Source organism: Puma concolor, chromosome C1, assembly GCF_028749965.1.
Source record: "Puma concolor isolate L17-30 chromosome C1, mPumCon1.1.hap2, whole genome shotgun sequence".
Lineage (NCBI taxonomy): Eukaryota > Metazoa > Chordata > Mammalia > Carnivora > Felidae > Puma > Puma concolor.
Genome location: NC_141674.1, coordinates 156175729 through 156189243, shown reverse-complemented (window position 1 = coordinate 156189243; position 13515 = coordinate 156175729). Strand labels below are relative to the sequence as shown.

At 34.6% G+C, this 13515-nt stretch overlaps 1 protein-coding gene across 3 annotated transcripts in view; it reads left to right on the top strand.

Annotated features, from left to right (window-relative positions):
* The window catches only part of LOC112861247 (sodium channel protein type 1 subunit alpha), a 134123-nt gene that overhangs the window by 75706 nt on the left and 44902 nt on the right, over nt 1-13515 (top strand). The window contains exons 11-17 of one of the 3 annotated variants that reach the window (XM_086718807.1): nt 1208-1492; nt 2431-2727; nt 4066-4195; nt 5005-5243; nt 6593-6766; nt 7763-8119; nt 9708-10190. In XM_086718807.1, the coding sequence (XP_086574933.1) occupies nt 1208-1492; nt 2431-2727; nt 4066-4195; nt 5005-5243; nt 6593-6766; nt 7763-8119; nt 9708-10190 (1965 nt within the window). Of the gene's footprint in view, nt 1-1207; nt 1493-2430; nt 2812-4065; nt 4196-5004; nt 5244-6592; nt 6767-7762; nt 8120-9707; nt 10191-13515 lie in introns of all 3 variants that reach the window. The other 2 variants (XM_086718806.1, XM_086718805.1) reach the window with 2 other exon arrangements.

Here is a 13515-nt window from a genome sequence, read left to right as displayed (position 1 = left end):
AAAGGGAAAATGTGATTCTGAGTCTTCTCGAGGAAAAAACACTGAATGGGTATAGGAGAAAATCCTAAGAAGTCATCTTTTCTTGGGAAAAAAAAATGTGTTGGTTATTATATATAAAGATGTTCATCTGGCTCTTAAAAGATAATCTAGTCTTTTCTTTAACCAAAAATATATTGTTTTTAATGTGACTTAATTGCCTTGTATAATAAATGAGGAAGTGATGAAATAATATAATGTTCTATGACAAAGCAACATTCAGTAGGCATATGAAAGTCACCAATTTTATGGAGACCAGGTGATCTAAGGATTTCTTGTTCTTATAGAGAGGTGTTGATACTCATTGTACAATGAAATGCCCGTGCTATCACTTCTATATTCTCTCACGCTTTTCATTTAACATAAAGCTCATTGATTTTACTTTAGAATAAAGCTGTTTGGGAAATATTAATTTATTTGCAAGAGTCCTTGTATTGAGGGCACTCTGGGAACAAAGGTAATATCAAAACGTACTGACTGAGCACCAGTATAAGCTATGATCAAAAGCATTGTTTTCATTCCATGCCCACGTATCCAGCAAGAACCGGTGCTGAGTGAAAGAAGCTGGGGTTGGTATTTGGAGAACTAAATGTCTTGTCTTGTTTAGTGGAAAATGTTGACTCTTTTCTCCAGTGTTCTGGTTAGAAGATTATGGGGGGGGTAGGGCAAGAAAGGGATTTTACCACCTTCATTGATAATATTTTGATAATGCAACTTCAATAACTGGGGAGAGGACCTCAGCTCTTTATCTCATTCCTACTCCTTTTGGGTATGAGCTCAGGTAAGTCAATAACTTTTCTTCCATGCCACAGTTTCTTTTTCAGAGAAGACAGTGCTAATTAAATACCAATTTTTAGAGTAATTCAAATCCCAAAAAGTAATATGAGTTTATGTTCTTATTGATGCCTGATTGGTCCTTTTGAATATGTGGCCTGTACAGCATAATATAAACATAATAAATGTTAACAGAGATAAAACCACGTTAACCGTGAAAGCCTTCGTTAGATAGAAAGGGGGAAAAGTCCCATGTATTACTTGCAGACAGAGCTGCTTCTACGGAAGATCAGCTTCAGCAGGTTAAATGTGTTTTTTAAATGTTATGCAAACACTTGAGCTTAAGAAGATAAAGTCTTCTCTAATGCCATACTAAAATCATTTCTCCTTAATGTAGCAGGCAGCAGCTGTAACTGCCTCAGAGCATTCCAGAGAACCTAGCGCCGCAGGTGGGCTCTCCGACAGCTCATCTGAAGCCTCCAAGTTGAGTTCCAAGAGTGCTAAGGAAAGAAGAAATCGGAGAAAGAAAAGAAAACAGAAAGAGCAGTCTGGTGGGGAAGAGAAAGATGAGGATGAATTCCATAAATCTGAGTCTGAAGACAGCATCAGAAGGAAAGGGTTTCGCTTCTCCATCGAAGGGAATCGATTGACATATGAAAAGAGGTACTCCTCCCCACACCAGGTACGGCACTGCTGAGTTCATTGATGCATGACTGAAAATCAGAACACTGAAGAGGGGGAGAATTAAACCAGATTTATGAATTATCATCAACTGAATTGACTGCCATGTTTCTTATATTTAAATCTACCCTTTCTTTACATAGCTATGAGAAAATTTTACTCCACATATATGTAAGTCTGCAGCTTTGTGTAGTTGGGATAACACTGGGTTGAAATTCAGAAGACTGGATTCTCCTCCTGATACTATCTGCTGATACCTGTTGAAACTAATGACATTTAATCTTTCTGTTCCTTGACCTTTTTAATGAAAAAAAAAAAATTTGGATGTAGGGCTAGCTGATCAGTACTTTTTTTGGTTATTTTATGTTGCCTTTTCCCCCTAACTTCTTTATAAACCAGCATTCGTGCTTCTGAAAACTTCAGTTGTGATATGCTTTATCAAAAAGCACATGACTCTGAATTTCAGAAGTCTGTGCTTTATAGATGAAATAGGGGTAATAATTAATTTAAAGTGATTTTAGATAGATGCGCTAAAACAATTTGTGAAAAATGTTGGAATTCCTTGAAGGAAAGAGCAATAATGTGGCCTTGTGAAGGCCTTGTGAAGGTCACGCTGCCAATGTTTATTGAATGTTTATGGTGTCCAAAGTAATGTGCTAAGGATGTTTGCTTTTGAACTTGAAAATGTTGGTTCAGGGTTTGAGTTTTCTTCAGTGTCTTTAAATTGTGATCCTTCTCCCCATTCAAAATCTCAAGGTCTAGAAATTTCTTATAAAACCAATTTAATTTGAGCACATAAAATGAGAATGTTAATGAAAAGGAACAAATCACATCCTGTTATGAATACTGAATCTCCTTCAACTTAATTTTGCAAAATAAAAGCACATTTCAAATGTCTATATTAATATGCTTGTACTTTTTTTGGTTTCAAACTTCTAGTCTTTGTTGAGCATCCGTGGCTCCCTATTTTCTCCAAGGCGAAATAGCAGAACAAGCCTTTTCAGCTTTAGAGGGCGAGCAAAGGATGTGGGATCAGAGAATGACTTTGCTGATGATGAGCACAGCACCTTTGAGGATAATGAGAGCCGGAGAGACTCCTTGTTTGTGCCCCGACGACATGGAGAGCGGCGCAACAGTAACCTGAGTCAGACCAGTAGGTCTTCCCGGATGCTGGCAGTGTTTCCAGTGAATGGGAAGATGCACAGCACTGTGGATTGCAATGGTGTGGTTTCCTTGGTTGGTGGACCTTCAGTTCCTACATCGCCTGTTGGACAGCTTCTGCCAGAGGTGATAATAGATAAGCCAGCTACTGATGACAATGTAAGGAAGTTTTAAATAGTTCAGGCATGGCTGGCCCATTATTGCTGCACCAGCCAGTGTTTCTACAGAATGGAACCTTTGAGAATGATTCCTGGTTGGTCAAGCTGCGAATGCACCTGCATCTTGTAATACCTTTAATAGACTAACCAACTAAAACTTAAGGCCTCAACAGTCTTGCATAACACCGAATGCATTTAATTATTAAATTTGCTAAGAATAAATTAGACACAATCATAAATTACTGCCTCCAGTTGGAGGATTTGCTATATACCCATGCTGAGATTAGATAGCAGGCCATCCTCTAAAGTTTGGTATAAAAGTAAATGAATGATTCCTATGTTTAAGTATAAAGGGTGTATAATAAATCTTTCCAACAGATTCTTCAATATAGCTCTGCCTTATTTTAGAAGATTTTCAAGAACACTGTGCCTCAATAGATAGCTTCATTGTTATCTTGAAGTTTCTACTATTCACATTTGTCTTTCTAAAAAATAAATGCTGATATAAGTCTTCTCAAAATGAATCTAAATGATGAGACACAAATAAATTGTTAATACAGACAGATAAAAGAATTGTCTGTGTACAAACGTATGTTATGTTTTTGTGAATGTATACAGGATGAGGAATTTCTACACACATGCTGCCTCTTATTAGACTGTGAAACCACTTGGAAATATATCAGCATGATGAGGCATGACTAAGTCAGAGTTAGATGACTTATTGCTTTGGTACCCTGGATGAAACTGTTGTCCATGCAGCATGTGTGACTTTTTTAACATACAGTTTGTGTTGTCAATGACCATCTGTGTCTTGTGTACAGATAATGAGATGGCAGCTACATGTGTTGTAATCGTTTGTATTTCTTTAAGAATAAATGGCTACCTTCTCAACATAAAATGCCTGATCATTTATATGACTTTTCAAGTTATTATTTTTTTACTAGTAGTTCAGAACTAGTGCTAACTGTTAAATATGGCTCTCAATAGATTTATTAACTATATCAAAATTACATCATGTCTCATAAAATTATGAAATTAGAGGGTTAAAAAACTCAGTTTTTGCTGTATGACTGAATGGTTGACAGTTTGGATATTCCAGGTTAATGATACAATAAGTCAGCAATATCTGCCATCACCAACTAAATATGAAAGTGCATGATGCATGTGTTTCATGAAATTCACTGTGTCACATCTGGTTATTTGCTTATCATATTGCTCAAGTTAATCATTTAATACATTAGAATTTTCTTTATAGGGAACAACCACCGAAACTGAGATGAGGAAGAGGTCAAGTTCTTTCCATGTTTCCATGGACTTTCTAGAAGATCCTTCCCAAAGGCAAAGAGCAATGAGTATAGCCAGCATTTTAACAAATACAGTAGAAGGTTTGTTACCCATCCCATTATCGTTCAATTATTTTCAGTAAACTTATATTTTCTCACTTGAAACAAATATCTCTATTTGTAAATTGGAAACAGTATGTTAGAAAGAGAATATAATAGGTATTATTTAAGATTTATTATTTGTTACACCTGCTCATATATTCTCGGAACTTTAAAAACGTTACTTAAATGCAATGATATTGGAAATCTAAAGAATGTTTTCCAGTGTGATAATTCTTTGAAAATGTGGAATAAAGCATTTGTTAGAGGTTCCTAATCTTATTAGTCACAGTGACCCTCTCTTTTGTTCCATTAGGCTTAGGACTTCAACGCCATCCAAAATACTCTCAAGATTGGAGGAGAGGAGCAGGTCATTTCACAGAACAAAAACAAATTTAAAAGATGATTCTTGGCTCATATCAAACCCTACCCTGTCTCTTATAGACTTAGGATGACAGCTTAGCCAGACATTAACATAGGATTACACACAGTATCTACATTTCTGCAACTCATTTTCCTATGGAAAAACTTCATTTAAAAGACCATTCACTTCAGGCCAATCATTGAGCCATGTTGTCAATACATACAAGAAAAAAAACTATTCTTTGCTCCCTCTGCCCTATGTGTATGTCTGAAAAAATATCTTCAGAGGTCTAAAGAATAAATGCGATAGTATTTTTAGATACAAATGAGGCTGACTCTGTACCAAATGAAAATGTGTGGATTACTGAAAAAAAAGACTTGTGGATCTGAAATAAATATATGTATCTATTAAATATATCTTTTGGTGGTTCTTTTTTTTTTAAATCTAGAACTTGAAGAATCCAGACAGAAATGCCCACCCTGTTGGTATAAATTTTCCAACATATTCTTAATCTGGGACTGTTCACCATATTGGTTAAAGGTGAAACATATTGTCAACCTGGTCGTGATGGACCCATTTGTTGACCTGGCCATCACCATCTGTATTGTCTTAAATACTCTTTTCATGGCCATGGAGCATTATCCAATGACGGAACATTTCAATAATGTGCTTACAGTAGGAAACTTGGTAAGCATATTGGAAGGTAAATGTGTTCAATCTTCAAATTTTCTGTTTGAGCAACTGTTTCCATTTATAGCTTAACACAGTCTTTTCACCACCTTCTTACCTCCTGGCTCCCAAAAGATTGGAATTATAGCTAGCTGGCTATACCTTAACTTTTGCCAACAATAAATAGCCCTTAATGTCAAAGCAAAAGCTAAGAAAGAGAGCAATATATAGGCCTATAGTACTACTTGGAAAGTCAATATTGATATTTATAATTTTTCAAGATACAGAAGCAATTTAAGGGCACACCTCTTGAAAAGACATTATCACAGTTTCCCTAGCTGTAGAAGACTAAAAACAAAAAAAGTAGATCTTTTCATTTTGCTTAGTCATCATCATCATTATAAGCAAAAATTTAACATCTCAAAAATGTCTTTAGCTTTTCCACCTCCAGCAGCTAGGTAGGGCATGTATTGTTTTATCCATCCATTCTATATCAAAACCATCAAATATTGAAAACCTCTAGTATATTTTGTGTATTATATGATTAGCAAGGCCATTTTTGGTAAAGGTTGCCACTTAATTCTTTCTCCTCTGTGCTTAAAAAACATGAATTATTAAAGTGTTTGTCAGTTGACTCAATTTAGGAATATTAGCTTTTATTTGATGAAAGAAAACAGACTTTAAAGTAATGTATGTATTTTTCATAACATTTGTTTTGAGGTATAAGATTTTTGATGGTAAGAAGCAAGACATGTAAAGCATCCTGAGTTGTAATATTTATATTTTTAAAGGTCTGCTTTTTATATTATGGAAGTAAATTTATTTTTTTCACGTGCATAACAAATTGATAATATAACACATGTATTATAGTAATAAATGTACCTGTATAATAATGATCTGATTTGAGGGAAGGGGAATATGTTTATAGACAATTAAAAGTGATCATGGGCAAGATCTTGTCAGTACCTGTGTTGTATAAAGTCTGGAGGGGCAGACAGTTTGATGGGACAGAAGGAATACTAGTTCAAAATAAATTTGCATTCCAGTCCAATTTTTGGCATTTTCTAGTTGTGTGATATCTGAGAAACCATTGCACCCACGTAAAGACCTGTTTCCGCACCGGTAAAGTGATATTTATATTGCCTGCATTAGCCACGTCCATGGCTAACAATAAATTTCTGTAACGATAAAATGAAATAAAGTATATAAGAGCCTTTTTATCAGCTATACATTACTACACAAATGTGAGCTCGTAATAGAATCATTATGGGGAAAGTAGCATTAACATTTTGTTCTGCGATCAAATACTATGTCATTCTACTTTATCATTATCTGATGGAATTAGAGTAACTTTGTTTTGATCTTAGGTTTTCACTGGGATCTTTACAGCAGAAATGTTTCTGAAAATTATTGCCATGGATCCTTACTATTATTTCCAAGAAGGCTGGAATATCTTTGATGGTTTTATTGTGACACTTAGCCTGGTAGAACTCGGCCTTGCCAATGTGGAAGGATTATCAGTTCTCCGTTCATTCCGACTGGTAAAAAATAAACAAAACAGCAACAAAAACTAAACCTGTCCAACAATTAGAGCTCGTATATAGCACTGTCATAGGTTTTACTACACAACGATTAACATTTTAAATCTTTGTGTACATTTGCATCATCAAAACTATCCCTAAATGGAAAAAAAAATTATCTCCGTGTGTTTAGAAAAACCTTTATTTAAAAAAAAAAAGTACAGTCATGTAAAGTTTAATATATTACTCAGTTGCAATTGTGACTAATTATCATTTCTAGAGATGACTACAGTTAATATTCCTGGATCTAAGAAAATACTTGTAATGAAATATATCACATTTTAATAGTCACTTGAAAATATAAACAGCCCTTTGTAGTGGTAAATGGTGATCAGACACAGTTGGGCATGCAGAAAATTCCTAATTCTACCTCTGGATAATATGCTTCTTCTCTAAATGAGAGGGAAAAAATCTGTAGGATTACTTAACATGCTCATTGGTTTACATATATGTCCCTGCAAATCAGGGGAAGAATTATAGGTATGGGAAATACTCCAAATTTTTAAATGCAGGCACAGCTATGTCAGTACCCTAAAGGAGCATGAATGAATAATAAACATTTTTCTCCACCTATAGCAGGACCTCAGTATGATGTCGCTTTGCATTCGATTGGCAAAATGAATATCTTTTCAACAGAGATTATTGTGAATCAGATGTTAATATTAGTGTTGGGCCTGGTATGCCTTAGAACCACATTCACAAAACAAATTATGGACAGTTGGCCCCAAGTAATCTTCAGAAATTGACTCTTAGGGAAGATGATCTACGTGGTTAAAATATGGAAGAACTAAATTCTTCCTAGAAGGTCCAAAAATTAACAATGAGCCTGAGAAGTTTCAAGGGCAGGGCAGATGTAAGAGATTCTATATTAATCATCATTTCTTGGTAAACCTCAGTATATGCAATGCTTTTAAAGATCATAATAATAATTATATAATTTTTTTTTTTATTTTCCAGCTTCGAGTTTTCAAGTTGGCAAAATCTTGGCCAACATTAAATATGCTAATAAAGATCATTGGCAACTCAGTGGGGGCTCTGGGTAACCTCACCTTGGTGTTGGCCATCATCGTCTTCATTTTTGCTGTGGTTGGCATGCAGCTGTTTGGTAAAAGCTACAAAGATTGTGTCTGCAAGATCTCCACCAACTGTCAGCTTCCACGCTGGCACATGAATGACTTTTTCCACTCCTTCCTAATAGTGTTCCGCGTGCTCTGTGGAGAGTGGATAGAAACCATGTGGGACTGTATGGAGGTTGCTGGTCAAGCCATGTGCCTTACTGTCTTCATGATGGTTATGGTTATTGGAAACCTGGTGGTATGTACCCATTTAAGATATATATTTCAGAAATAGATTAAGAGCATAATAGGATAGTGACCATTTTGCCCAAGCAAAAACTATGATTAATAATTTGTAAAGTCTCTTGCCTTGGAGATAAATATAGATGTATAGATATAGATGATATAGATATAGATATAGATATAGATAGATAGATAGATAGATAGATAGATAGATAGATATAGATATGTCTCACTTTCACAACACAGTAATATAGCAGTGACCCTATAGTTTTTGGTTTTTTTTTTATTTTTTTTTTAATTTTTTTTTCAACATTTATTTATTTTTGGGACAGAGGGAGACAGAGCATGAACGGGGGAGGGGCAGAGAGAGAGGGAGACACAGAATCGGAAACAGGCTCCAGGCTCTGAGCCATCAGCCCAGAGCCTGACGCGGGGCTCCAACTCACGGACCGCGAGATCGTGACCTGGCTGAAGTCGGACGCTTAACCGACTGCGCCACCCAGGCGCCCCGACCCTATAGTTTTTATATTCAAATCCACTTTGTCAATCATTTCATCACATTTGCTATATGAATTTTAATAGAGTATCATATTGAAGACATGCCTAGAAGGATATATTGGGAACATTTTTCAAATTCAGAGAAGAGGGAGAAATCTGAAAAACATTTTTAAAGAAAGCCTAATGTTACTTGCCAGTATAGGACTAAAGAGTGGAGTCTTTAAGTGTTCATAGTGATTTTACCATTTCCTTGCCCCTTCGTGGCATATACCGTTCAATCACTCTATGTCATATGGCAGATGCATTAGCCAACCTAGGTTAATCAATTCTCTAGTGGTGCTAGGTCAAAATAAGGATTGGCTAATGATGCCTGAGATTACCCAAATGGAATAACTGATCAATTCTTCTCTCTCTTTAAGTTTGAAACGTTAATTACTCTTTAAGGTATAGAAAATTTTAATATATTCCGAAAGATAGATAGATAGATGCATAGATAGATAGATAAAGTATATATATATAAAGTATCAGTCTTATGGAAGTATTGGAAATTATTTATAAATGGTTCTTCTAATTAATCAATAGTGGAGCATGAGAAATAATGGGTTAAGAAAATAAGTGTCAATACCTGTGTTAAGATACTTATTCTCATTCTGGCTCATAATGATTATTTTTTTAATTAATATCCAACTCAATATCTCTGTTTATCATAAGGGAAATTATAGAATGTCTTTCAGTGTATAATTGCAAATACTAATGATTTTTAAGGTTAGAACTTGTGCATAGTACATATATCAATCTGTTTTCTTATAATCATACAAGTTTAAACATAGCTAAACCTTAGGTTAACTCATTCATCATCTTTGTTCTATATGTGGGAGAATGTGAGACCAATAGAAATCATGTCTTTGCCCAAGGATGTAGAGTGTAGTAGCTACTGAGCCAGATCACAAATTCAGATTACCCAACTTCTAATCACTATTCTATGGTGCTTCTTTCTAATCTAGCTGTTAGAACTTACAGTTTCCTCTACACTTAGAAGAATAAGTTATCACAATCTGCTCTTTACATTGGGGTGAAATTATAATCATGTTTGTGTTATTTTTAAGGTCCTGAACCTCTTTCTGGCCTTGCTTCTGAGCTCATTTAGTGCAGACAATCTTGCAGCCACAGATGATGATAATGAAATGAACAACCTCCAAATAGCTGTGGACAGGATGCACAAAGGAGTAGCTTATGTGAAGAGAAAAATATATGAATTTATTCAACAATCGTTTGTCAGAAAACAAAAGATTCTAGATGAAATTAAACCACTTGATGATCTAAACAATAAGAAAGACAGTTGTATGTCCAATCATACAACAGAAATTGGAAAAGATCTTGACTATATTAAAGATGTGAATGGAACCACAAGTGGAATAGGAACCGGCAGCAGTGTTGAAAAATACATTATTGATGAAAGCGATTACATGTCATTCATAAACAATCCCAGTCTTACCGTGACTGTACCAATTGCTGTAGGAGAGTCTGACTTTGAAAATTTAAACACAGAGGACTTCAGTAGTGAATCAGATCTGGAAGAAAGCAAAGAGGTAAGATTTTATATGTGTGGGTAGGTATAAATTTATATGTACATGCATGTATTATTGCCTGTATGTAAATATATACTTGTATATTATTGCCTTGGGTAAATCATATTTGTGTAATGAGATGAGGAGAGAAAGAGTGCAGAGATAGAATGGTAGGTAGATCCTCATTTCATCTCACATGTCCATGGAAATGGATTCAGAAAAAAAAAAATGATAGCTCATTTTTGTAAAACATCGTGTAGTTTTTTTCAGGATTTTAATTTGAGTAGTATCTCAGTTTCATTAAATATTTGGCTTTTGCTAAAGAACCAATGGAAGCTGATTTCTTTTAATGATCTTTATTTTTGTAAAATTGGTTCTAAGGTACTGTTAAATTTGGCAGTATTTTTTCTAGTCTGATTTTTTTTGGCTTGAATCTTTAGGTTTACATTTAATATTTAATGAAGACTAATAGCTATTACATGCTATCTGTTGAATTAAGAAAGAAACATTAAGGGGCGGCTGGGTGGCTCAGTCGGTTAAGCGGCCGACTTCGGCTCAGGTCATGATTTCGCGGTTCGTGAGTTCGAGCCCCACGTAGGGCTCTGTGCTGACAGCTCAGAGCCTGGAGCCTGTTTCAGATTCTGTGTCTCCCTCTCTCTGACCCTCCCCCGTTCATGCTCTGTCTCTCTCTGTCTCAAAAAAATAAATAAATGAATACATAAACGTTAAGAAAAAAAGAAAGAAACTTTAGGAAAAAATGCAACTTTTATTATAAAGACCATCCATAACAAATAATTTTGCTACAAAAATTTTACATTATTTATACTGTTTTTGTTTGTATTGTTCAGAGCTAGTTCACAGAAAAACTGATCTTTTTATAAAAAAGTGACTATCCACTGAACCACTGGAGGCAGTTCTATTTCTGCATACTCTGTGTCATTTTATATCTTGGATTATCGTTGCATTAATTGAAAATTTAAATGTAAGGGTAGTAGAAACTTTAGAGATAATTTAATACAGTATTTCTCAAATTTAAGTCATGATCCATAGGAACTGATAAAACAGTTTATTGTACCAGTAATTTTTTTAACTGTAATTAAACAGAATAGATGATACCATTGCACATTGCGTGTTTTAGGAAATCTGATAAATTAAGCTTTTGCTGCCTATACTGAACTTAAATGCACTGCTTTTCTAATCAAAGAGCAAGCATTAGGTCCATGGCTGTAGTGCCTAAAGTTCAGAATTCTTAAACTGTTTTAGCTCTTTGAAATCAGTTGATGGGGGTAGGAGGGAGGGGAGGGTAGGTGATGGGTATTGAGGAGGGCACCTTTCGGGATGAGCACTGGGTGTTGTATGGAAACCAATTTGACAATAAATTTCATATTAAAAAAAAGAAAAGAAAAAAACGAACAAATTATAGGCTGGAAAATTAGTGTTGTTGATTCCCCTTGAATGTGTGAAAGTGAATCAGAGAAATTGATGACATTAATAAAAATGATAACAGTAAATTAGTTTAAACTAAATGTAAATAATTGTTAAGCTGAGACCTGAATGAACCTTAGACAAAGAGGGACTTAGTTTAAACCCCATTTATTCTTATTTTATTAAGTATCCTTTTAATGGAATTAATTGTATTATTAATGATCAGAGTATTTAACATATAATGCTCACTACTAGAGTCTGTCTTCATTTCGCTGTATTTTTAGAAAATAGCAAATTCATTAGTGCCTGGTTTGGCCCAGCCTTTGGGGGACCCTGGACTTTTGAATACAGTGATATAATCAAGCTTCATTCAGAAAGGGAATAAGGCTTAGGCTGCCACATGGGGTTTTGGATAATTTGGGAAATAGTCTTTAAGAGCCTTTTTTAAATTACTTGGATTGCATTCTTTTTTATTACAAAAACAATTCATTTCCATTGTAAAGAATTTGAGAATGACAAATATATAAAGAAGAAAATTAAAGCAATAAATGAATAAATAAACATTAAAAAAATGTTTAATGAAAGCAGTGGGCATGAAAACTGCTGGACCCCAGGTAGAATGGATGGCTTCTTTTTTTGGTTTCCAGAGACAGAAGGCAGAGAGTTTATGCAATGAACAACTCATGTTCTAGGCTTACACATATTACAAAGTATTGTAAGATTTTGTTATAACTACTTACATGCATTCTTATCTCTCCTTTTGTATTTGTGACATGTTTGAACATGTTTAGCACAAAGCAGGCACTCAGATTAAACTTTTCCATCTCTTTCCAACTCTTTTTAATGGAACCATTTTGAAGGATTCTCATTATCACACTTGCTCTGATGAAAGCACACCTGAAAATACAGTTTTATTTCCCATGATCCAGACGCCATTTTTCTCTTGATTCAATCTAATGCTGTATTAGATCCTGTCGCTTTTATCTTTATCGGACATTTGCCTTATCAATTTATATTGGGCTTCTAGGAAAGTAATTTTCCCTCATCCTTTTCACAAGAATTGCTATTGAAACACAGTTGTATCTCATCCAGCTGAATATTTATATTAAATACTGAACCTTCTATTCATCCCCATTACATTTCAGTTTATTTCATTCATTTTTCAACTGGCTTTCTGTAAATATTCTTTTATAAATTACCACATCGTCACAAAGTTCCTGGCACTTGCCTTCACCATTTGTTTTTTTCTTCTTGGTCATAAATAAACTCAATTAAAATTATTTTTCTTCATTGCTTCCTTAGTCTTATGCTGTATTCTCTTCAAAGGAAGGCACAATTTAGAAGATGTTCTTTTAGTGGAATTAAACTGATAGCAGATGCCTCAAAAGATGAAGTTTCTTTACTCTAAATTAGGAATGCAGTCTATACTGTATTAAAGTAACCTTATCATTTTGGTTCTTTCTGTTTTGGTCTTTGTTCTTTTGCCTACCTTCACTTACTCACCCGTTACCATGTGCCAGGGAGTGTACTAGTAATAGAGGATACAAACGAGCTGTAGTTTTGCATATGTGCATAGTAATTATAATATTATGTGGTAATTATCATATATACATATATGCAAATACACATATACATGTATACACACATACATATATAGTTGGCCCTCGAACCACATGGTTTGAACTGCATGGGCCCATTTGCACACTGATTTTTTTTTTTACAAATACAGTACAGTACTATAAATGTATTTTCTCCTCCTTATGATTATCTAATAACATTTTCTTTTCTCTAGCCTTATTATAAGAATACAGTATATAATATGTATACAAAATATGTGTTAATCAACTGTTCATGTTATCAGTAAGGCTTCTGGTCACAGTAGGCTATTAATGGTTAAATTTTGGAGGAGCCAAAAGTTATA